We start from the raw sequence: 26,000 nt of genomic DNA, 5'->3' as shown, positions 1-26,000 counted from the left end.
CTTCCCGCCAGAGCGGTACCTATTTATCTACTTGCACTTTGACATACTTTCAAACTGCTAGGTTGGCAGGAGCAGGGACTGAGCAACGGGAGCTCACCCCAACACGGGGATTCGAACCGCCGAACTTCTGATCGGCAAGTCCTAGGCTCTATGGTTTAACCCACAGTACCACCCGTGTCCTTTTACCTTTACCTTATTTTCCTTGTTGATACCACTGGTCATCTTTCAGATCTCAATGTGCAGCTGCAAAGGGGGGCAGGAATCACCTGCATTGTGACTGCCGCAATAGATACTGTATGAATTCTTATGTGGTGGTTAAAGCTTTTCCAGACACACTTACACTTGCTGAGCGGGGGGTGGGGGGTGGGACGACGACGACCAAACCCACTGCAATATGCATTAAGGGTCCAAACATACCAGAGATGTTTAGTGCATGTTTTAAAGACCTTACAAATGCAAATTAGACCCCTTTGAAAAGCTTTTCAGTTTCAAAGTGGAAGATGTACCACCTGATACTCAATCTGAGCTGTTAAAAACATAGAGTAATACAGTGGTACCTTGATTCTCAAACGCCTGTTTCCCAAACGCCAAAAGCCCAGAAGTGTGTGTTCCGGTTTTCAAATGTTTTTCGGAAGCTGAACGTCCAATGTGGCTGTCGGCTATTGTTTCCGGGGCGCCTGCACCAATCAGAAGCTGCGCCTTGGTTTTCGAACATTTCGGAAGTCAAACAGACTTCCGGAATGGATTAAGTTTGGAGCTTTTGTTTTTGCTGTTTATTTTGTGTTTTTGTTTTTGAGGCTTTTTCAGTTAATTTGTTTTTGTGGCTGTGTGGAAACCCAGTTCAGCTACTGATTGATTGGCTGCGGAAATGGATAAAAGCCCCCCATCCAAACAATGACTATCATCAGTGCAGGTAAGGAAAAAAAGTAATTTTTATTTTTATCATCTACAATACTGTCTTATTTACTTTACAGTACAGCACATTGATTGTTGCTTTCATTTTATGGATCACTCGTCTCGTTAGATAGTAAAATCCATGTTAAACTGCTGTTTTAGGGGTTGTTTTTAAAAGTCAGGAACAGATTAATCTGTTTTGCATTACTTTCTATGGGAAAGCGCGCCTTGGTTTTGGAACGCTTTGGTTTTGGAACAAACTTCCGAAACAGATTAAGTTTGGGAACCAAGGTACCACTATACTGGTTAAAAAGAAGGTGGTGTTTTAATATGGTTTGCGTCTTTTAAGTAAGGAACCGAGTTCATTCTACTCTCATATAATTTGTGCACGTGTTGTCCCTGAAATTGCTTGACATTTAAGATAGCCTTAACGTGCCCTTTTTCCAGCTGCAGATCATCAGCTTTCCAAAAGCACACATTTTTCCCAACTTCACTTTTTATGTCCAGCTACACACTAAACAACAATAACAGAGCTGGAGCATTTCCCTTGGGAAATTTGGCCAAAACAGGCAGTGCTTCTCCCACAGAGCAAGCAAGCTCCTAGCCAAAGACAGTAGCCTGACACTGACACCCAGTGGTGAAAGAAAGGAACTGTGCCTCAAAACTTCTGTTAGATTTCTGTTTTGGTCAAGGGGAAGACTAAGCAGAGCAGCCAAAACACTTTTTATAAAATTGGTAAGAGCTGGGGGTTCAGCATTCCCAGATATTAGAACTAAACACAGTACTACATCACATCATAAATTGGTTTATCCATGAAAAACTTCAGTAATGCAACCAGGCAACAGTACTTGGCTTGCTTAATAGCGCTTAGTTTATCTTCTTTTTCGTTAATGCTGCTAATGTTGTTTTATAGATTATAAATGCTGTATCGAATTGTTAATCGGATAATGTGACATACACTTTAGCTTCTTCTTGTTGCTTCGTTAACAGTGTTTTATAGATTGCAAATGTTTCAATGACAATTTGTTAGTTATTCTATATGGTTTAGGTTGTATTTGTGATGTTCAATTATGTTCTACTGTGCTATTGTTGTTTATTGTTTGCAAGCCGCTTTGGGGTTCATTTGGATGAAAAATGGCATTGAAATATAATAAATCAAAATTAAATCAAATGGAAAATGTCCAGCAGTGTTTTCCTGTACAGTAAGGGACAGGAGGGGCAATTCCCTGACCTGGCACAAAGGGAAGTTACAGCATTAAAACAGAATATTAGAAAATATGCAAAGCAATTTACAACCATAAAAACAAAATTGGTCCTCAATACATATGTGTTCATTCATAATTTTCTTGGTATGCTGCTTTTCAACACGCCAAAAAAAATGCTAAAAGGGGCATAAAAAAAAGAAACAAACAAAGGAATACATTACAAGAAACAAAAACAAACACAAAAAAAGGAATCAATTTCAAAATCAACCATCACAAGAATAGCTTCAGCTCAGGGGCTCATAAAGATTTGCTTTCCAGAGCAATTGTGTTATTGCAGCAACGGCTGCTATTGTGGGATGCAGGAAACTCAACAACTTCTACAGAAGAGAGAGAATGAAGAAACTTAGAACAATCGCTTGGAAACTCCCTGAAATTACTTTAGTTTAATTTTCCAGAGAATTTACTCCATTGACCCAGAAGGCTCTTTGACCTACGGGGGTTTCTCGGGCGTGCTAAGCAATGCAGCCAGGCAGAGGTTAAACACTTGCAACAGCAACATCAAAACCTTTGTACTTGCCAGCTACATGGCTAGCCAATTTACAGAGCAGTAGGTCAAGAATGTGGTGTAAATGTGAATAAACGTCTATTATTATTATTATTATTATTATTCTCTTTTATTGGTGGCTTTTTACAATCTCAGTGACTTGACAAACAAATGAAACGCAGTATATGGAAAAAAAATTAAGAGGAGAGAAAAATTAAAGCGCCAACAATACAATATACACAAATGCACAGTAAAATAAGGATCTAGTCCTAACCACCCATCTAAAAGATGAGCACCACCAGAGGAGGCAGCATTATTAATTAACAAAAGACCTGGATAAACAGGGAAAAGCTTAGCCTGGTACCTAAAAGCTGCCAGAGATGGTAGAAAGAACATTCCATAGGCAAGGGGGCCAACACTGACAAGACCCTTCTTGCCTGACCAAGCCCCCTGCGTTCCCCGCAAGTGGGAAACACAGAGAAGGGCTGATTCATATGCGGAGAGTCCAGTCGGCACTTTGGGGCAAATACAATATTACACCTGGACTTGCACATATTACACCTGTGCTGGACACAGCGGAATGGTGGGAGGCACCAGCTAGGGAAGAAGGCTCTGAGCCAGGGGACTGGAGGTGAGACGGTGATGAGTGGTCAGAGGGAGAAGAGGCGGCAGACTGGGAGGAGATGGTGTCGGAAGCTGGAGAGGCAACAGGCTTTAGTGAGCAGGAAGAGCTGTGGCAGAGAGCAGTCCAGAATCAGAGGCTGGAGAGGAGGGGGACCAGGAGACGGAGATGAGGTGGGCTGCTGAAGAAACCAGGGAGTCTTCCTTTCCTGCTGCGATCAGCTCCTCTCCTCCCTGGTCTCCCATAGAGGAATGAAGAGGGCAGAGCAAAGAGAGACTAGACAGAGCCTCAGCTTGCTGTGGAAGAACCAGGGAGAGGAGGAGTCTTAGAGAGTGGTGGGAAGGCGAGGACCTCCAGTCGATGCAACTGCCTCATTGGGGCCAGACCTACAGAGAAGAGTTGCTGTGATACTAGGCCTGAGCTGTTTTGGTTTCTTCGAATAAAGAGTGAACTTCCCTGACACCTGTGGTTTTTTTATTGCTGACCTACTCCAGACTCCAGCTCCTGACATCAAGTGCCGTTAAACTATCTGAACAGTGCAATGCAGTAGAAATGGGAGCCAGTTTTATTCATTTTATTCAAAAATGAATAAAACATATAATAATAAGTGGAGATGCAAGATACAAAAAGGAACCTTCTACCGTATGTGGTGGACATGCCCCGAAATTGGGAAATTTTGGAGCATGATCCACGAAGAAATAAAGAAAATATTAAGAATATCATATAGTAAAAGGCCAGAGGCATTCCTTTTAGGAATTTTAAATGACGATATTCCAAAAGACAAAACTATTTTTTTCTTATACACAATGTCTGCAGCAAGAATCCTGGTGGCTAAGTACTGGAAAGGGAATCAGTTACCCACTAGGGGAGAGTGGCTATGTAAGCTCTCAGAATACTTAGAATTAGCCAAATTGACAGATATAATAAGACAAAAACCAAAAAGTGAAGTAAAAAAAGAATGGGAGTACCTAAATGAATACCTCAAAAGCCAAGGTCCGAGGGCAGAAATCTGGCTGAGTCTGGAATAACCTTGTGAAGTGAAAGGATATGAAAGAAGGATTTATATCTAGATGTTAGGATAGAGATGATAAAGAAAACAGGAAAACAGGAAGACAGAATGAGAGATAAAGGAGGTGCTGTGGGATGGATGGAAGTCAATGTCTTGTTGTTTTAGTGTTTATAATATTAACTTGTAAGATATGGATTTGTTTGGGGTTTTTTTGTTTTTTTGTTTGTTTTCGAATGTTGATTTTTGAGTGTTGTGTATTGTTATCTTTTGATATCTTTCGTGCTGTTGTTGTGTGGAAAATACTAATAAAATTCATTTATTTTAAAAAAAAGAAAGAAAGAAATGGGAACCAGTTACGTAACAAATGAATACACATTAATAGTCATGTTTCAGAAGAAGCAGACCTCAAAAAAAAAGCCTTCGCCTTTCTCAAAACGAAGGGCAAGAGTTTCCAAAACAGTGCAAAACCAATACCAAAAAAGAAATCCCCCAAACTTTTTTTAAAAAGTCTGTTGTTACCCAGTCTTGCTCAGTGAATAACTCCTCTCAGAGAAACACCTGCAGGATTCCTCCTTTGTGAGGAGTCAGGCCTCACCGCTGCTTCACTTTCCTGGTCACCTGCGCCGTACAATAGTGAGAAATAATCTGAACGAGGATCGTGCAGTTGATAAGGAGGAAGAGCAAGCCAGCTAGCCAGATGAGCAAGAAAGTGTTTTGCCCTTTGAACTCCAGAAAATAGGCTGGCGCCAACCACAGGCCCTGCCCAAGAAGCCACAGCAGGAGAAGCGTGGCGGCCCGAACCCAGGAGATCTTCAGGCGAGGCAGCACAGGTGGAAGGAGGCAAAGGTACCAGAGGAAATACTGGGATGTGCACACTTTGTTGAAGCTCACAAACACCGCAGTCTGCAGGAAGCAGCAGAAGACAAGGTCCTGGTAATAGGCCAAGGATATGACCAGCAGGAGGAGGAGCTGCGGGAGGAAGGCCGCAAGTCCGAGGGGGAAACTCCACTCGCTTTCCGCCGTCAGGTACAGCATGTAAAAGTAAGGCGAGAAGTTGTGGCGGATGTCTCGGCGCGTCAGGTGGTAGAGGTAGGTGTGCTCCAGAAACTCCCAGCCGTAACGGAGGTAAAACACGAGGCCCAGGGCTGCGAACGTGGAACCGGCCGCCGTCCCGAAAACCAGGACGTCGCGGCTGGACAACAGCCTTAAGAGAGGCCGCAGGAAGTCGCCGGCGAGCGAGAGCTTCCGCTTCGAAACGTTTGCTTCTCTTCGCTCGGGGTTCCCGCAGCTTTGCAGATGGAGGGCTAACGGCAGCGCATAGGTCGCCGGGTAAATCTTCATATGCACGGAGAGGCCGTAAAGAACGGCCGCCGTCGCCAAGCGCCTCTTCTCCACGTAGTACATGGTGCCAAGGACCAGGCTTGCGACGAGAGATTCTGCGTTGCCCCGGCTGGACACGGTCATTGGCAGGGGGTTGAGGAGCCAGAAAGCACAGCAGCCACAAGCCTCCTTGTCCCCCAGGCCTCTGAGCAAAAGGATCTCGTAGATGAGGTAAGCGGCAACCATATCCCCAGCAACGAAAAGGATCTTTCCATACAGATCAGTCAAGTGAACATTTGGTGTTAAGATCCAGGCCAGGAGCGGGGTGTAACGGTAAGTGGCTCTCAGGTAGGGAGATTTCCCTTCCGTGACGTACTTGGCGCCGTCGGTGAAGACCTGATAGTCGACGTCCGTATATTTCACCAGCATCGTCCTGTCCTGATAAACTCCGTAGAAGACAAGAGCGAGCCTGATGGTGAAAGCAGCGCTGAATAGGAGTTCTTTCCTGAGGAATCCGGAAAGGATCCGTTCCCTGAATGTCTGATGTGGCGCCATATTTGGGTCTCTTTGAGAGGGGGCGTTAAAACAAGAAGGGGGTCCCACTGCTGGTCCAGACTTGAGGCATCTTTCACGGCCACTCCTGCCTTGCTGTTGACGTCTTCAGATGCAAATCAAATCAAAAGAGCTCTGCGTAAGTAGCAAACAACCCTGTTTAAGAGACAGTAAGAGGCAGAGAAAGGTCAGTTGGTATTGGCATTTTGCAAGGGCCTAGCTATTTTACCTGGGTCCATGGGGTCACGAAGAGTCGGACACGACTAAACAACAACAACAGCTATTTTACCCAGTGATGGGGAAACCCTTTGGCCTGCTGGCCATGTTCTTTGTTTATTCAATTTGCATCCCACCCAAAGTAGTCCAGTTTATATATGATCATATTGTACCAACCGCACCATATTAGCCGAACTTGAGTGATACTTGTAAACACAACAAATACCGTTTGTGGAGTAGATGGGAACAATATTAAAGAATATAAAACTGTGCGAAAGAAACGATGACAGTATAAACAGTACAGTGAGAATGATTGGAAGACTCGTTTTGTCAGAGGTCTTTTTTATTTAAGTGTTTATTTAAGTATTAATTAGAAAGATTAAGTTTCTTTGTGCACATAAATCTGCTTTTTCTTCTTTCTTCTTTCTATATTTTCTTCTTTTCTTTTTTCTTAATTCTTTTTTCTTTAATTTTCTTTTTGTAGTATGAGATTGTAAATTCTTTGTATATGTGTGTAATTAAAATTAATGAAGATTATTAAAAAAACAAAGTAGCCCAGAGTGGCACACATCGAAATGTCAAAACAATACAATTGAAAATAAGGTGGAAAGCCTATTAAAAGCAATTAAAAACCACCCAAAACACTTTTGCAAACAATGGCAAGGGTTCAAAATTGGGCCACAAAGCAGATTTCTCCAGGCTGACCAACATCACAGTTTTTAAGGAAGGGTGAAAAGCAAATTTTAAAGGATAATAATACAAGCAGCTCCCCACTAGCACATGATCTGCTTGTGTGTGATTGAGCACCCCACAGCGCTGGAAACCCGGAAGTGGAACCTAGAAGTGGGGAGCACCTGGGAGAGGCTCTGCAGAGGGTCCACTTCCCTTTCTGGGGTCCCTGTGCCGCATGTGTACGCAGTTGCACAGAAGTACATCATGTGCAAGTGGGGAGTTGCCTGTACAGTGGATGCTCGAGTTGCGAACGTGATCCATGCAGGAGACACGTTCGCAACCCGCAGCGTTCGCAACCTGCAGCGATGTGCCTGCGCATGCGCAGGTTGCGATTCTGTGCGTGCGAAAGCACGATTTAGCGCTTCTGTGCATACGCAAAAAGCCAAAACCCAGAAGTAACCTGTTCTGGTACTTCTGGGTTTGATGCAGCGCGCGACCCAAAAACGCGCAACCTGAAGCGTTTGTAACCCGAGGTAAAGGTAAAGGGACCCCTGACCATTAGGTCCAGCTGTGGCCGACTCTCGGGTTGCGGCACTCATCTTGCTTTATTGGCCGAGGGAGCCCAGTACAGCTTCCAGGTCATGTGGCCAGCATGACGAAGCCGCTTCTGGCAAACCAGAGCAGCACACGGAAACACCGTTTACCTTCCCACCAGAGTGGTACCTATTTATCTAATTGCACTTTGACGTGCTTTCAAACTGCTAGGTTGGCAGGAGCTGGGACCGAGCAACGGGAGCTCACCCCGTCACGGGGATTTGAACCACCGACCTTCTGATCGGCAAGTCCTGTGCTCTGTGGTTTAACCCACGGCGCCAACCGCGTCGTAACCTGAGGTATGACTGTACAATTAAAGCAGAACCCTGGCTTTTGATTAGTGGAGCTTCCTTGTCTTGTTTTGTAAGCCGCTTGGGAAAGACGGCCAGAAGCAGGGAAACTAGGAATCTGAGAGAACGGTGTGGAAGGTACATAATGCAATTTGACAGCGGGTCTCATCTTGTGAGCTGCCTGGGCAAGGATGCCATTTCCCCCTACCTGTTACGTGCAAGAACAGGTTGGGAAACCTCTGTCGGCCTGAGGGCCAGATTACTTAAGTGGAAACCTCTCGGAGGCTGTATTTCGACAGCGGGCAGGACCAGACATGCAGAACCATAAACACGATCAGGCACACATTTCTAACGCATAACCTTAGAACAGAACAGTGCACATTCCCAACACACACACACTCCTAACTCACACTTTTAACTCAAAAAATCAGAGGCACAATTCTACTCACATCCTTCAGACATGCATGCATGCACACACACAGAATGAGGTACGCATTCCAAACTCACACCTTTTGTGCGCACACATAGGGAAAAAAATCAGACACGCAGTTCTAACACACAGCCTGCGTGCATGCACACAAAGAAATGAGGAGACACACACTCCTAAGTCACCTTTAGCATACACTCACAAAGAGTCAGAGCCACACAATACACTGAGAGAGGAGAATCTGCATGGAAAGAACAGCTAGACTGGTGACTGGGAGCGGCCGCAAGACCACATAACACCGATCTTGAAGGACCTACATTGGCTCCCAGTACGTTTCCGAGCACAATTCAAAGTGTTGGTGTTGACCTTTAAAGCCCTAAACGGCCTTGGTCCTGTATACCTGAAGGAGCATCTCCACCCCCATCGTTCCGCCTGACACTGAGGTCCAGCGCCGAGGGCCTTCTGGCGGTTCCCTCACTGCGAGAAGTCAAGTTACAGGGAACCAGGCAGAGGGCCTTCTCGGTAGTGGCACCTGCCCTGTGGAACGCCCTCCCACCAGATGTCAAAGAGATAAACAACTACCACCAGAGTTCTAGAAGACATCTGAAGGCAGCCCTGTTTAGGGAAGCTTTTAATGTTTGATACATTACTGTATTTTAATATTTTGTTGGAAACCGCCCAGAGTGGATGGGGAGGCCCAGCCAGATGGGTGAGGTATAAATAATAATAATAATAATAATAATAATAATAATAATAATAATAATAATAATAATAATAATTTTATTATTATTATTAAGGTGGTAAAATAAGACCCAAGCAAAGAACAGGAAAGACGAAGTACAGTGGTACCTCAGGTTAAGTACTTAATTCGTTCCAGAGGTCCGTACTTAACCTGAAACTGTTCTTAACCTGAAGCACCACTTTAGCTAATGGGGCCTCCTGCTGCTGCCAGAGCACGATTTCTGTTCTCATCCTGAAGCAAAGTTCTTAACCTGAAGCACTATTTCTGGGTTAGCGGAGTCTTTAACCTGAAGCGTATGTAACCTGAGGTACCACTGTATTGAATAGATTGGGGGTGGGAACAAATTGAGAGGGTGGGGTAGAAAGGAGGGACCCCACCCTCTCTCTGCTGCTGAAAGAGAAGGGATCTGCTTGGGAATAACTAGAGGGCTGTCCCTGCTGTTGGGAGCTCAGAGTTGCAGCAGCAACAGGGACATGGAGCAGAGAAATCAGGAAGCTTTTTGGAAAAAACGGATAGCAAGGAAAGGAAGGAAGGAAGGAGCCGGGGCAGTCACTGTGCAGAAGCAGATCGGGCACAAACAATGATTGACAGAAACCCACTCTTAATGATGACTAAACTTCTGCATTGGAGGTTTTTTAAAGCAGACGTTGGGTGGCCAGCTGTCATGGATTCATGCATTGCAGGGGGTTGGTCTAGATGACTCTCAGGGTCCCTTCCAATTCTACAGTTCTATGGCTCTATGCATACCCTATTCCATACCCTCCAACATTTCTCCAATGAAAATAGAGACATTCCCTCCAGCATTTCTCGAATGAAAATAGGGGCATCATACCAAAGGTCCGTATAGTTAAAGCTAAAGTTTTCCCAATAGTGATGTATGGAAGTGAGAGCTGGACCATAAAGAAGGCTGATCACCAAAGAATTAATGCTTTTGAATTCTGGTGCTGGAGGAGACTCTTGAGAGTCCCATGGACTGCAAGAAGATCAAACCTCTCCATTCTGAAGGAAATCAGCCCTGAGTGCTCACTGGGAGGGCAGATCCTGAAGCTGAGGCTCCAATACTTTGGCCACCTCATGAGAAGAGAAGACTCCCTGGAAAAGACCCTGATGTTGGGAAAGATGGAGGGCGCAAGGAGAAGGGGATGACAGAGGACGAGATGCTTAGACAGTGTTCTCGAAGCTACCAGCATGAGTTTGACCAAACTGCGGGAGGCAGTGGAAGACAGGAGTGTCTGGCGTGCTCTGGTCCATGGGGTCACGAAGAGTCGGACACGACAATACGACTAAACAACCACCACTGAGCTGCGTGCATTTCATGTGCCCACGTGCCCACCTTTATATTTATGTGCATTTAGTCCGGATATGACCATTTCTTCAAGGAAGGAGAGGGAGCAGAAGTAAATAATGGGGAGGAACAGCGAGCAGGGCAGGAGTAGGACCTTTGCAGGAAAGGGTACCTGTGAGGGTGACTCCGCCGCGCAGGTTGCTCCGGGGAAAAAGGTCCGCGAAGCTGCTTTGCAGCATTTGGAAAGCAAATCTCCTCGCCTCCAGGAAGCAGGGGCTGCCTGGAGAAGCGCATGCGCATTTGCGGAACTGAAGCCCCAGCCTCTGCCCTTCCTCGTCCTGCTTCGCCAGGAGAGTGAGAGCGGATGGGAAGCGGGCAGGAGAAGCAAAGTGAGGGCAGCGCCAGGGCTACATGGTGCCGCGCGGCGCATGCTCATCGCTGCGAAGGTAGGGCTTTGTTTTATTCTTGGGTAGAAGGGACGTGTTTCTATGCCGCTTTTCATTCAGACGACTCTCAAAGCCGCTCACGAGCAATAAATGGCAATGCGGTAATAGAGCATCGCAAATGCAGCCCAAATCACACGAAACAACAAATCATCCCTAAAACAGTTGCAGCCTAAAAAATCAGCAAAACACAACGACCGTAAAAGTCGTCACATGTGATGAACATGTCACATGTATAGCATTGGTGGTTCAGTGGTAGAATTCTCGCCTGCCACGCGGGAGGCCCGGGTTCGATTCCCGGCCAATGCAACTTGACTTTTGGGTTTAATTTTAAGATGCGGGTGGCACTGTGGGTTAAACCACTGAGCCTCTTGGGCTTGCCAATCAGATCAGAAGGACGGGTGAGCTCCTGTTGCTCAGTCCCAGCTCCTGTCAACCTAGCAGTTCAAAAGCATGTCAAAGTGGTCCCTTACCTTTCCCGCCCTGACCTGGCCACAGTGATCCATGCGATGGTCACCTCCAGGCTTGACTACTGTAATTCTCTCTACGCGGGGCTGCCCTTGAAGCTGTCCCAGAAACTCCAGCGGGTGCAGAATGCTGCAGCGAGGCTCCTCACGGGGTCTGTGCCATGGGAGCATATTCACCCAGTGCTTTTCCAGCTGCACTGGCTCCCGGTGGAGTACAGGGTCAGATTTAAGGTGCTGCTTTTGACCTTTAAAGCTCTTCACGGCCTAGGACCCTCGTACCTACGGGACCGCCTCTCCTGGTATGCCTCGCGGAGCACCTTAAGGTCCATAAATAACAACACCCTAGTGGTCTCAGGCCCTAAGGAAGTTAGATTGGCTTCAACCAGAGCCAGGGCCTTTTCAACTCTGGCTCCGGCCTGGTGGAACGCTCTGTCTCATGAGACCAGGGCCCTGCAGGATCTGATTTCTTTCCGCAGGGCCTGTAAGACAGAGTTGTTCCGCCTGGCCTTTGGCTTGGAGCCAATTTGATTCCCTCCCTCCCTCTCTTTCTTTTTTCTTTTCCTTCTCCTCCTGCAATAAGGCTACATTTTAATATTTTAATGTTCCATTATTTTAATGTTGTATTTTATTTTTGTTTTTAAGTTGTAATCATTCTTCTTGTTTTTATTATTGCTTGTAAGCCGCTCTGAGCCCGGCCTTGGCTGGGGAGGGCGGGGTATAAATAAAAATTATTATTATTATTAAAGTGCAAGTAGATAAAAAGGTACCGCTCTGGCGGGAAGGTAAATGGCATTTCTGTGTGCTACTCTGGTTTCACCAGAAGTGGCTTAGTCCTGCTGGCCACATGACCCAGAAGCTGTACGCCAGCTCCCTTGGCCAATATAGCGAGATGTCATCCGTAACTGGACCTAATGGTCAGGGGTCCCTTTACCTTTACTTTATAGCATTTATAATCTGAAATAATCATAACATCAAAATATAGTAGCTAAAAAGATAAGCATTGTTGTTATTAAGCACGTGTTCTGTGTTGTTGATGTTTTAATTCATATATTGTAGAGTCCCGCTCTGGTGTTGCAAACAGCCAAGTCAAGAACAGAAAAAGGTGGGCATGAATGCAGGAGGGGCGACCCACTCACCCACCCACCCCTTTTATTGCAATGGCAGGATGGCCATTTATTATTATTATTATTATTATTATTATTATTATTATTGTAAAGCTACCCCTGCCCGTACGGGCCAGTCTTGCCAGACTCTAGGGTTGTGCGCCCATCTCACTCAAGAGGCCGGGGGCCAGCGCTGTCCGGGGACACTTCCGGGTCACGTGGCCAGCGTGACAAGCTGCATCTGGTGAGCCAGCGCGGCACACGGAAACGCCGTTTACCTTCCCGCTAGAAAGCGGTCCCTATTTATCTACTTGCACCCGGGGGTGCTTTCGAACTGCTAGGTTGGCAGGTGCTGGGACCGAGCAACGGGAGCGCACCCCGCCGCGGGGATTCGAACCGCCGACCTTTTGATCGGCAAGCCCTAGGCGCTGAGGCTTTTACCCACAGCGCCACCCGCGTCCCACCCATTATTATTATTATTATTATTATTATTATTATTATTATTATTATAGGTTTTCTTGATTTACAAAAGTGTGTGCAGTGTCTCTCTCTCGTATTTTTTCCCCCATGTAACATTTTTACAAATCAAATCAGTTTCATTTGTTGAGACATTAGAAAAGGGGGAAATAGGTGGAGGGGGGGAGAGATGGGGAGGAGTGGAGTCGGGTGGCGATGTTTCTATTTTACTTACTATATGTCGGGTTTGGTGTCAGCGTTGCTTGTGCAGGTTCTTTGCTGTTCATTTCTGTTCCTTTGGTGGTGAGAGAGGTTGGGGTTGGACTAGGGTGTGGTTATTCATTTGTGGTTGGCTGTGGTGATCTTTGTTTTCATGTGTGAGTGGGGTGGGTGGGTGTTTTGGATCAGGTTTGTTGTTGTTGTTGTTTAGTCGTTTAGTCGTGTCCGACTCTTCGTGACCCCATGGACCAGAGCACGCCAGGCACTCCTGTCTTCCACTGCCTCCCGCAGTTTGGTCAAACTCATGCTGGTAGCTTCGAGAAGACTGTCCAGCCATCTCGTCTTCTGTCATCCCCTTCTCCTTGTGCCCTCCATCTTTCCCAACATCAGGGTCTTTTCCAGGGAGTCTTCTCTTCTCCTGAGGTGGCCAAAGCATTGGCGCCTCAGCTTCACGATCTGTCCTTCCAGTGAGCACTCAGGGCTGATTTCCTTCAGAATGGATCGGTTTGATCTTCTTGCAGTCCATGGGACTCTCAAGAGTCTCCTCCAGCCAAATGAAGGCAGCCAAAGGGTCAAATTTAGCCCCTGGCCCTTTTTAAAAGACAAGGACAGAATCTGGCTCCCTCTCAACAAGAGGATGGTGGGCGGGGGTGGGATTCATCTACCAAGTTAGGTGGTTTCAACGCCTTTGGATGGGGCTGCCCTCCCATCCTAAAGGAACCAGCTTTACATGAACAGCTTCTGGCTCAGTTGGTAGAGCATGATACTCTAAATCTCAAGGTCGTAGGTTCGAGCCCCATGTTGGGCAAATGTTTCCTGCATTGCATGGGGTTGGACTAGTTCAGCGGTTCTCAACCTGTGGGTCCCCAGATGTTGTTGGACTACAACTCCCATCATCCGTGAGATCTGGCCTTGCTAGATCCTTTCCAACTCTACAGTGGTACCTCTGGTTGCAAACAGGATCCATTCCGGAGGCCCGTTCGCAACTTGAAAAGAATGCAACCCACATCTGCACATGCGCGGGTCGCTATTCGCCGCTTCTGCGCATGATGTCATTTTGCATTTCCGCATGCGCGAGTAGCGAAACCCAGAACTAACCCTTTCTGGTACTTCTGCGTTGCCGCAACCTGAAAACGCGCAACCTGAAGCAAACGTAACGCGAGATCTGACTGTACTTCTCTATGATTCTAGTCTGGGGTTTCTCCTAGACACAGCACTGTCTTGGGAGTGTTTTGCTCTATGGATTTAGGCACTAGAGCCCTGTCTGGACAGAGGTAGCCTTGTTACAGTTGTTTCATAGGTTGTGATTCATAAATAGCATCAAGTAAATAAATGCTCTCCATTTTCCACAGTAATCCAATTTCCTACATGCGCTTTTAATATATGCCCCAAAATTCCCCTTCTTCAAGTTTCAGCTCTCCTTGTCAAGCTTTTTGGAAGTTGAGTATCTGAGAGGCATCACCACACAGAACCTTTTTAGTATACATGAATTTACGTTGTGGCCTTCAAATAGATTCCTACCTCCTGTTCAGGGAACGAAAACATCTCCTGCCCTGCACTTTTGACCAAGACTTATTTTTCCCTAATGGAGTTCACCTGGCCACCCTAAGATTTAAGAAAAATCATGCAGGCCTTAGGTAGTCTGGGTGGTAACAGGGCTGTCTTTGACTGTACTGAAATGTTTTGACCAGTTACTTAACTTATAGATTGAAACTGTTGCTTCTGTTGTAGTGGTAGTTAATTAGAAACCGCTATGTGAGCAAGATAGGAGACAATTGAGCATGACCATTAAATATATATATATATAAAATTAAATAGAATATAATAAAGGTAGTCATCTTTACATAAAATGCCATGATTCGTTAGGATAATACATTGTGTTAAGTAAATAATCATTTTTTCCCAAGTATCTGAAAGCAATAAGATCATATGGCTTGGATCATGGGGCAACCCAAATACCCTCCATTTAGTCTATATAGAATAGTTAAATCTTTCTAACCCTGAAATCCTAGTACGGTTCCTGCACATTTTTTTGCCAAGTCCTGGGAGCCAATCTGTTCCATGGGTCTAGTAGTTTGCCTCCAAATTCTGGGAAGGGCATTTCCCCATTAAGAAAGCTTTTGTTTCCATTAAAAAGGTAAAGGTACCCCTGCCCGTATGGGCCAGTCTTGCCAGACTCTAGGGTTGTGCGCTCATCTCACTCTATAGGCCGGGGCCAGCGCTGTCTGCAGACACTTCCGGGTCACGTGGCCAGCGTGACAAGCTGCATCTGGCGAGCCAGCGCAGCACATGGAACGCCATTTACCTTCCCGCTATTTATCTACTTGCACCTGAGGGTGCTTTCGAACTGCTAGGTTGGCAGGCGCTGGGACTGAGCGATGGGAGTGCACCCCGCCGCGGGGATTCGAACCGCCGACCATGCGATCGGCAAGTCCTAGGCACTGAGGTTTTACCCACAGCGCCACCCGCGTCCCTTACTTACATTCTAATTGATAAAAAGCTATCATATTCCAGAAAGGGCATCCTGGTATTTCTGACTTATTCCCAGCCATATTTCCATGCTGGTTGCCAAAATCACAGCTGAGACTTAGTTAGGAAAAGCATTTGGTTTTATTGAACTGAAGCAAAGAGATCTGAGTTATCTTTGAGAGAAAATAGCTTTCAGAAAACATCTTTTGAGACTCTGGCTTGCAGTACCAAAAAGGCAAATCTTCAATGTACAGTATTTATATCATATACAGAATACAATAAATTAATATCTACATGCAACATACATGAAAGTTACATACACACTGTAAAAATACAATATTTTTCAGCTTATTTTGTTTTTTAAAGTTTTTATACAGATTTTAATTTACATTTTTACACAATTTTTGTAAACTTTTTTTTTCCTTTATAAAAATCAGAGCACACCATACATCACCATTCACATCTGCACTTCAGCCTAGACATGTTGGCCACACAATGCTACAAAATCCTAACTTACGCAGCCCCTTCATTTCTACCATGACATTGCTTTTACATTATTATACTACGGAGTAAATTTCTTCTTTTGCTCACTTTGCATATATTTGAAAAAAAATAAGTAAAGCAACCATAAAAGTCTGTGCTTTAAGAGAAAAGAAAATAGCAAGCAATTAAGTGTCATTACAACCACTTTCATCAACTTCACATTTACCAACACTTCTGCATAATCAAATAGCCTTTCCGCTAACAGCTTTCACTTAAGCATGCAAACGTGTTATGATTAAGAAATTATTTATGACAATGTAAAATACTGGGAAAAAGCTACAGGAGTTAGTAGTGGTAAAAGGGAAAGTAGACTTTACATTGAATGTCAAAATTTCTAATTTAATAGTTTGCTTTTTCACATTAACACTAAGGTTTTCTGAATACACTTCAGTTCCTAAAATGGATAGGAAAGCCGACCCTTGAGAAGTTTTAACACTAAAATATACCTGGCACATTGAACCAGATTACCCTCTGGTTTTCACTTTAAAAGGGGACATTATTCATCCCTAAATAACACAAGCATATTCCTTATTTAATACACTTCCTGAAATTCAACAAAGCTTTAAAAAAAGGAGAGAGAAACTCCTTTCTTAAAAAAGAATGCACAACTAAAGTTTTGGTTAAAAGTACTTCAGTCCAGACAGAAACAAGCATACACTTCTTTGCAACTCAGTCTATCCCAAAAATAGTTCCCCATATTCAAACTCTAATTTCAGCAAGCCGTTCAAGCACATATTAAGCTTTACAGCTCTCTTATAGCCTACTAACAAACAGTGTGCACTTGTTCATGCTCCTCACTGGATAAAGACCTAAATGGTTGGCTGGATCAACCCTGCTACATTTGACTTTTGCCACAGTAAGTGGCGTGTATGTTTTGGGTACTGCATGAGACCTTGCGTCAAGGTACAGAGGGTGCTTAGATACTTGTTGCCTATAGTGCTTTAATGCATTAATAGCTCAGCCTAGCACACGGAGTTGATTTTGGCTTGAGGTCAAAGAAGAAGGTGCTTTCCAGGTCACTTGGTGGAGAACTGCTAAGACTTTCTTCTCCACAGCTCATATCTTCACAGGAGTCCTCACTAGGGGGTAAAATATGAAGAGTTATATACAGCTCACATAAGTGAAAAATGATTTTTAAAAAAAGTATTTTAAAAACCCACTCCAGACACTGTTTATGAGGGTCTTTTTCTACTTTTGGGTTGCATTATTTGCATCACATTTCTTAGCATGAGTGCTTATTTATTTATTTTAAATTCCCTAGCAGTCTGCACTGCACCCAACTGCATTAAGAATAGATTCTGCTTTCATGGTGTGAGCGTTCTGTTAATGACATTATGCACAGAATTTCCAGCGCAAAATCAACAAGAACTTGACTCTGATTATCAGTTTCTCAAGTGATTACAATGTTCATCGCTGTCTACAATTTTAAACTAAGCAGTGTCAGCTGCTAGAATTCAAATAAGTTCTTTCACTTTAGATAAGGTCAATCAAGGTCTGCACAGCTGCTAACTGTCTTACTGCATATTGGTCTCGTATTTCATTACTGAGCATCCAACTCCTGGAGCCTCAAAGCTTAACTGGCCAATTCAAAATTGCTTTAAACCAATTTAAACAGCACCGAGTGCTTGTAGTCTCCTCAAAATATTTACTGTCAGAGAGACCCACATTATAGTACAGTGGTACCTTGAGTTAAGAACTTAATTCGTTCTGGAGGTCCGTTCTTAACCTGAAACTGTTCTTAACCTGAAGCACCACTTTAGCTAATGGGGCCTCCCGCTGCTGCCACTGCTGCACAATTTCTGTTCTCATCCTGAAGCAAAGTTCTTAACCCGAGGTAATATTTCTGGGTTAGCAGAGTCTGTAACCTGAAGCGTATGTAACCCGAGGTACCACTGTACTCCAAAGAATCCGCAGTAAGTTATTAACATTTACCTATGTTTTTGTCACTTGTTAAGTTCAAGAATTAAGATTGTACTACTGCTATTGCAGTAGTGATTTCCACTTGCTTACAGAATCAATAGCCCTTCCACATGTAAAAGGAAGTGTGCTCTGAGGTATGATTCCTTCCCACTAATGTATGTAAACACCCTCACAACGGATGCAATAAAAGCTGTTTGGTTTTATGGGATCTGGAATCCACCAAGATAGTAAATGTTGCTCTAATATTTGAAATGCTAACAAACCAATACTACTTGGTTATCTAATCTTAAATTACACACATGCCACAAAAGAAAGTTACCATTAAATTTATTGAGATGCCATTACTTGAAAGATGAGCAGGTAAGTAGAGAAAGCCCCATGGGATATACCTACCTCTCACTCTCATCAATACATCCAGCCTCTGGGATAGTGGGCAACTCAGGAACACTGTAGTAGCTGTTTTGAAGATTCTGAGCAGTACGCCTTGAAACAATCCAAACTAGTTTTTTATGGTCTGGCTTGCAACAGGCAGGAGACGAGTAATCCGCTAAGCATTTTGAAACCAGCTCTCTCCAATAGAGCAAATCGCTGTCACTTATCTAAAAACAAGAGAAGACACTCATATTTATTTGTATTCATTCAAGAGACCTCTACTACTAATCCACTATGCCTGTAATCTCATGCACAATAACCCGAGTGTGGAGCTTGTGTTCAAAAAAAGACCAACTGGAATCGCAGACTGAGGGATGTGCTGAAAAGCTCATCACCAGTAGAACTGGATGCCTAAACACACTGCAGTGTTTGCATTCTGAAACACTTTCTGTGTGTCAGCTGAGCTCAACTTTCGCTTCTGGCCTAGTTCTCATACAGTTCCCCTAACATACTGTGCTAAGATTCTACAAAAGAACAGTAATTTAAAAGACCCTCACTTAGTCTCAATTGCAGATTCAGCCACACACCACATCTGCAAAGACTTTACATATTTAACTGAAATCCCAGCACTGGCACTGTGTGAGCTGATGAGGTACTGAAGTTAATGACAGTTTACAGAATGCTTGTGGTTGCAGATGAAGTATGTGAAATTTCATACTGCAACAAATGTCTCCTGTATAGAATCATATGATGCAAGATGGGTAAAATGGGAATGTCTTTCATTTTTGGGTTCTTATTACACTTTTACTTCTGATACTTGCCTCTGCAAAGCTATTTCAAAGCTTTTCAGCCATGTGACCTCCCCAATCTCCCTACATCATGCGTTTGGAAACTAATTCCCATATTCAGAGGAGCACACTGTATTAGGATTGCTGGGTCTAAGTGAGATAAAACAAAAATGGTTGAATCTCTTACCTTTGAGTGCTTCTGAACATACAGAACCATCTCAAACAATTCAATGGATTTCAGAGCCTGCACTTCCAGGGACAGAAGGCACAAGGCCAAGATGGATGGCTGAAAGTAAAAACACACATATCTAGTTCAGTAACACTACTGGATTCCATCTTTTGCTTGTCAACTACGCATTTCAGGTTTACTTTTGCTTTAACTTATAAATAAATTACTCCTACCACCACCACCAACACATAAAAGCCATAGTACAGAGACAAGTAGATGACTGTTTTATATTTCACATTAATGATATAGTAATATTTCCTTTTTTCCCCTGGGGATCATTCCAGAGTGTACCATGAGAAAGAGGTGGCAATGGCAAATTAAGACTACACTACACTATACCCACTACAAGAAGACAAACTACTGAGATTATAAAGCCAACTTAATATTCTTCATGCTGTTATCACTTTTGTATGTTTGCTAGCATCTCCAATTTAATGGCCAAATATAACTGTGCCATTCATTATATTGCCCATACTCCTCCTATGCTTTGCTGTTATTTACTTACTTTTGCTTTTGAAAAGACTAGTCGGCAGTTGCAAGCTTTAAGTTGTGCTTCCAGTTTGTCAAGATTCAACAATTCTTTCCTATTCAAGGGACAAGATGGGAAAATGTAAACCTGGGTTATCTAGCAGTGTGGCAGAGTTCAACTCAGCTAAGATGCCTGCAGCGTTACTCAAAATGTAAGGCGGGTGCACTGATCCTATTCCTCAATGCACCTGACCGCTCCCATTCATCTTGTAGAGACTATGGGCTCTCCAATCTTGGCTGCATTTCCTTATCTCACTGTGCATGAGCACATATTATTGGGAAACAATAACTGGAGCATCTGCAGCCACAGCAAGCAGGAAAGTACAGGCAGCAATGGGAGAGGGACGATCCAGAAGGCTAACAGTCAGAAAGAGGGCTTCAAACTACCCACTGAACAACAGGGAATAAGGCTGATCCCACACTTACCTTTCTGAGGTATGGCAGAGTACAATAGTATGGTACAAGTGCAAAAAGGTTAAGGCAGTAGTAGCTTTGAAGTCAAAGTGCAGCTTTTCTGAGATTATTTTCTCCATCCGCTTCAGGTCGGACACAGTGCATTTGCATTGGCTAATCCGGATGACATCATGGAGGGAGGGGATGTTGCATTCCTCTTCAACCACTCGAGCAGCCAGCTGGAAGCAACAGACCCCAATGCAGGACAAGTGCTTAGGTTTCACCTAGGGAGAAGGAAAAGAACGTTGGGAACAGCTAGTAGCATGGATGGTAAGCTACCTAGCAGCAATGTGTAATGGGCAAATAATGAAAAAAGGTACTGAAAATCCATTCATAATTATTTGGGTTCTGCTGCATACCCTTATTGCCTAGAACAATAAGACCCTTATAGTAGAAAGCTGGCTCGTACTATGCAATACTAGGACAAGGTTTAGTAAGTTCAGCCTGTAACAGTACTCCTGCTGGTAGTGGGCATTTACTACAAATTCAGCAATATTATTCACTAGGTGTCATCTGGAATGGTGCCATAGATTCAGATAACCTCACTAAGAAGTGTAATATGATTGCAATTTGGCTTTGGAGCAAAAAAAAGTGAGAGACAAAGACAGGGAACTGAGGAAGACAAGGAAAACGTGGGAATGCTGTTTTCTGTTTCTGTCACACACCTATAATAGGGCAATTATCTTAGATTACCGTATTGCCTTAAAGTCAAAAACAAATGCCAAAGACAATAGAAACATATTGTTATTGAATATGTGCAAAAATGCATACAGCTGCTCCTTCTAGACGTACCTTCATGAGTGCCAAAAATCTGTCTAGGATGTTGACCGCCAAGACAAATGTTTCTGTGGCAAACCCGAAGAAGTTGGTAAGACTCCAGAGATCTTCAACTTTTGCATTCCTCAGTCTTGGACATAAGGCGTTTTCATTCTGTGTAGCAAGAGAAATAGCTTTGTGTTATACGTACAAACCCTGCAAAGAAATGTCTTAGAAGCTGATCTATATATTCTGATGTGGTGTGACAGCCAACCTCATGGCGATTTGGAGTGGGGATGAAGAGTGCAGGCAAATACTCCATAGTTAAGATGTCCAGAAGCCAGAAGGCCCTTCCCCTCAACATGTCACTGATTCGCCAAACAGCTTGTCAATAACAGATTTTTTTTGCGGGGGTGGGGAGTTCCGTTGCACCACTGGAAGTCTTTGCACCAAAAGGACAACTTAACTGGATACAACCCAAAATCTCTTTACAAAATAACACAATAAATAGAATGAAGTATGTGCCGATTTCTTTTCTTCTGAACCTAAGTTTGAACAGGAACCTTTGGGAGGAAATGAAATGCAGTTCAGAAGAAGTCCTGGTTTAATCTTGCACTACAAGCCACAAAATGAATATATACTTTGCAGTTTGGGTATAATGTCATTGGAACAAAGCATGATAAATTCAGCAAAGCAAGTGTACAAGGAAAGGAATGAGTGCACAGTGATCATTCTACATTGTGAGTGCTACATCTGATCAAGCCAACTGTATGTAATGTGATCTGAACACCCTATAGCACTTTTAATACCAGTTCTACAAGCTAGCCAGTGGGGTTCGAGTGCTGGACTAAGACCTGGAAGTTCCAAATCCCCACTCGGCCATAAAGCTCACTCCGTGACCTAGAGCTAATTACCTCAGAGGGTTGTTGTAAGGATAAAAGGGGAAGGAAGAGAATCAATAGTCCACCTTGAGTTCCTTTGAGAGAAGGTTGAATATATATTTAATAAGCTACATGAAGAGAAATCTATGATTTTGGCCATTTCCCTATCAAATCTCTCACATGCAACCAAAGTTCAATCATGTGAATCCTTAATTCCCAGACCCAGAGAAAAGCTTTTCCTCACCTCAACAGTACACTCAATCAAGCTAAGCCCCTTTTCCCGAGGCTGGTATTTCCATTCTTGCTCCAAATGGATTTTCAGCTGCCTGAAGAGCCAACTGCTCATCTGTTCTTCAACTCCAATGTCCTTCATCTTAGAAAGTAGGGGAGGGGAGGAAGGAAAGACAATTTGAACATTCTCAGGAGCGAAAAATCACATCCATTTCAGAGGTTAAATGTGTGTTACAACAGCAACATAATCACCACTCAGAAGCAAATAATTAATGCTGTATTTCCAATTCACCCAACTTGTGTTGAGACCAGGGAGATAACAAGCCTTACAATTAAAGAGCATAGTATCCTTTGACAATTTCAGATGACACATTTCTCTCAACTGCCCACATGCTCATCTATCTAAACTGTTTACAGTGTATCATACTAAAACCATGCAATGGGAGAGGAAAAACACTCCTCTCTCTCCAGCTGAAAACCTGGGCCTTTCACCCAGTGCTTGACTAAGAGGCCAGTGCATAGGGAGTTGGGGGGGGTGAGGGGGGGTGGAGCATAGCTGAATGCTGTCACGTACACACAGTGGAAGCAGCTTCCGAATGACTGAAGGGGGCAGCAGCAGAACAGACATACCGACTCACCAGTAAGAAACATCATCAGGCTACAACACTCTGAATATTTCCCTGGGAAGCAGACATGCCATAATAAAGCCAGCTTACTGTTGAGTAACCTGGCATAAAGATATAAGGCTGCCCAAATGATAAGGCATTCTAATAAACTCCCCTGACCCCTTAAGCATATAACTCTGCAATTCTACCTGCTAAATTTTGGCTTTTACCCATCTGGCTTTCCTGTGATCCCAATACAGTGGGAGCTTTGCAGTATCTTGCTCTTTCCTTATTAGGTTTCAAATTAATTTGTTTGTTTCTGCCCCTTAGACCGTTACAAAAGAAAAAATAACAATTTAAATTCCTTATAGGTAATCTGTCAGACACACACACCCAATCACTCACTTTGAGTCAGCCTGTTTTCAATTCCACCCTAAGCAAAGGGATAATCTATGTTCAACTTCGAAACAACAACAAAAATCTGGGGAGCAGAGATGGGTGGGTGGTGGCAGGGAGGGACGGACAGACGAACTATAAAAACATTTGTCCCAAGGCCTAGATCATCTGTTGCCATCCTCAGCCAAGCCCTCGCACACAAAACCTGTAAAACACATAAAGGGTTTCACTCTCAACCAACAGCTTGGGGTTTGGTTAAGAAAATGCCCTTTAAACAGAAGCTGAAAAGGATTGCTCTGCACAATCTGCACCTAGCACAAGAGCACCTCGAAACACAAGAGATCCCTTTTAATCCTCTTTGCTGGATGTGAAACCAGCCAAAATCTCATTTTTTGCCCTACTTCTCTATTTCTATTCCGCTGATATTTTTCTTGAAAGCCCCACCTATATCACTGCCACAGACATTCCCCTCAAATACACACCCCAACCTCCTCCTGCTTATCCCACATGCAACCATTTCCTCCTTTCTGGGGAACTTACATGGGGCCTTCCCCCAACCCATGACGCACTTGTCCAGCTCTACGTGCCTCCTCCCAGCTATCAAAGCCTGGACAGTTATTGCAAAATACTTTCTGGTGTCCTCTGTTCACCTCCAACTAGCCCTAGTGAAGAGTTCAAGCAAACTCTTCCCAAACACACAGCAATAGGTATGAGCCTTCGTTGAAAGCTCATACCAGAAACAAACTTAGTTGGTCTCCAAGGTGCTACTGGAAGGAATTTTTTTATTTTGTTTTGACTACAGCAGACCAACATGGCTACCTACCTGGAACTAACACAGCAATAGGGTTTAGCTCAATTCCCTTGCAACCCATACCATCAAGAGTCTCTCCAAGCCAGCAGTCCTACCTAAGGTCCAGGGGGGCTCTGCCCTCCCAATTACAGATTGCTTTCCATCACCAAAAAATCCTTTCAGCCCACCCTTTTAAGCAAAGCTACACCCCTGTCAGCCTCCCTCAACCCTTTCTAAAACTTGTCTCCCATTAAAGCTCTCCTGGGATCTGTGGCAGACAAAAGCTTTCAATGGGGCTCGCCCCTCATGAGCCTTGCCTCCTCCCCCCCCCAAAAAATCACTGCGCTCCACTCCCTGTCAGCTCCTCCCCTTCATATGGATATTACTGGTTTGCCTTATTTTGCACCGAGGCTTACTAGAGTGATTGAAAGGCACTTGGAAAATGAAAATATCCTTGCAGCCACTGAGTATGCAGTATCACCTTGGTACATTGTTTTAGTGTAATATTTTAATACTGGTGGATTGTCATGTGCAATTTTACTCATTTATCTTCATGTTACTTGCAAGCTGCCTCGAAAAGATTTGGATCCGAAAGGGGTACAAATAATTGTAATAAGTAAACAATCAATCGGTTCAGCTCTCTTAAAATCCGTTCTTCACAGGACACCCACAACGCTCCTTCAATCTCACCCTTCCCCCTCCCAGCACAGATTTAACTTTGTAAATCTGAGAGTGGTTCACATCGCAACAAAGAAAGCAAACCGTAAACACACAAATCACCCCTCCCCCAAACACAGAAGGACACATTAAATAAAAATGTATCTCCAAACAAGCTGCGTCCTCCACCCCCCCCCCTCAATAGTACTGTTTTAAGAAACTGGCGAGGACAAGGGTGCACAAAAACAAAGAGGCCTTCGGCCAATTATTTCCTCTTCCTGGCTTTCTGACGTTTTATTCCAGTACCTGCTTTTACAATTGTTTTCATGGCCCTGTCTTTTTCTTCCTTTTTTTTGGGGGGGGGGGGAGATATATACATAGACAGTTCATATGAATCTCTCATTCATGCATGCTATGGAATCTGAAACTATCGCCAGACATAGCCTGCTAAGTCTTTTTCATGTACTTAAAAAACACACACCCTAAAATAAATACAATCGAGTACTATCAATACAATACAATAAGTACTATCAAAATAGGCAGGACACAGCAGCTTTTAAACGTTTGGGGCGGGTTTCTTTTTGATAAATAGGCCAGATTTGTTCTAATGATATATATTTCGTGGGTTTCGGGGAGCACTCCTTGCTCAGCTGATTTTCGGAATAGGAAGCAGTTGACAGGGGACGTTTTTGAAGGAAGAAAGCGACGCTACAAAAGCCTTACCCCCCCCCCCCAATTTTCCATCTCTCAGCTGGACATACCTCTCCTCAGGGGCGCCGCTTCTCGTCTTCTCGGGACCCCGGAAGGGACGGAGGAGGGAGGCCGGGGGCTGGAGCGAAGGGAGGCGGCGGGCGGTTGTCCCCTCAGTGGCGGCGGCGGCGACAACAGCGAACGGCCGAGGCGCCCCGTCCTCACCGACCCATCCAGCCGCCCTCCGCCCACTCCAAGCCCCGACCTTCCCCCGTCCTTCCCGGCCCGGCGTCAGCGCGAAAGCAGCAGCGGCACCATCGCCTCCCGCTCCCCAAGCCCCGGAGACCTCCGCGGGGCAGCCGAGCCGGAGGCGCCTCAGACCCACATCAAAATGGAGTCCGCTCGGAAGAGAGCCGAAGAGCCCCGGGCCCCGCCCCTCTTTCCCTCACGTGACCGACCGCCCCTTCTCTCCTCCTTGTTTTGTTTCCCTTGAGTTGCTTTGGGCGGAAGGATTCGCAGCCGCGGCGGCGATGCGGCCCTGTGGCAGGAGGGAATGACGTAAAAAAATATACCCTCTCGTTTTTTTCACTTTCCGTCCCCCACGAATGGAATATACCTCATCGAACGCCAGT

General features: G+C 44.5%; 2 protein-coding genes and 1 non-coding gene across 4 annotated transcripts; 1 reads left to right on the top strand and 2 right to left on the bottom strand.

The window, feature by feature from the left end:
* Positions 1-914: 914 nt before the first annotated feature.
* Positions 915-10,709, bottom strand: PIGM (phosphatidylinositol glycan anchor biosynthesis class M). The gene is made up of 2 exons (XM_028744882.2): positions 10,545-10,709; positions 915-6,302 (listed from the first exon to the last, which is right to left on the bottom strand). The coding sequence occupies exon 2, from the start codon at positions 6,147-6,149 to the stop codon at positions 4,866-4,868; it is 1,284 nt and encodes a 427-aa protein (XP_028600715.2). The 5' UTR covers positions 6,150-6,302; positions 10,545-10,709; the 3' UTR covers positions 915-4,865.
* Positions 10,710-11,053: 344 nt separating this feature from the next.
* Positions 11,054-11,124, top strand: TRNAG-GCC (transfer RNA glycine (anticodon GCC)). Its single transcript has one exon. It is a non-coding gene; the product is annotated as a tRNA-Gly (tRNA).
* A 4,527-nt stretch (positions 11,125-15,651) lies between these two features.
* Positions 15,652-25,787, bottom strand: CCNG2 (cyclin G2). Of its 2 annotated transcripts, none has more exons than XM_028743978.2 (8): positions 25,440-25,787; positions 22,244-22,372; positions 21,155-21,292; positions 20,336-20,586; positions 19,887-19,965; positions 19,340-19,438; positions 18,386-18,591; positions 15,652-17,151 (listed from the first exon to the last, which is right to left on the bottom strand). In XM_028743978.2, the coding sequence occupies exons 2-8, from the start codon at positions 22,370-22,372 to the stop codon at positions 17,022-17,024; spliced, it is 1,032 nt and encodes a 343-aa protein (XP_028599811.1). In that variant the 5' UTR covers positions 25,440-25,787; the 3' UTR covers positions 15,652-17,021. The 2 variants fall into 2 exon arrangements, with proteins under 2 accessions (XP_028599811.1, XP_077789891.1); XM_077933765.1 differs by lacking the exon at positions 25,440-25,787 and adding an exon at positions 23,241-23,260.
* Between the last annotated feature and the right edge of the window lie 213 nt (positions 25,788-26,000).

The sequence above is a fragment of the Podarcis muralis genome, chromosome 9 (genome assembly GCF_964188315.1).
Source record: "Podarcis muralis chromosome 9, rPodMur119.hap1.1, whole genome shotgun sequence".
Classification (NCBI taxonomy): domain Eukaryota; kingdom Metazoa; phylum Chordata; class Lepidosauria; order Squamata; family Lacertidae; genus Podarcis; species Podarcis muralis.
The sequence above is the reverse complement of the archived record's forward strand: the minus strand, read 5'-3'. Positions and strand labels throughout refer to the sequence as shown.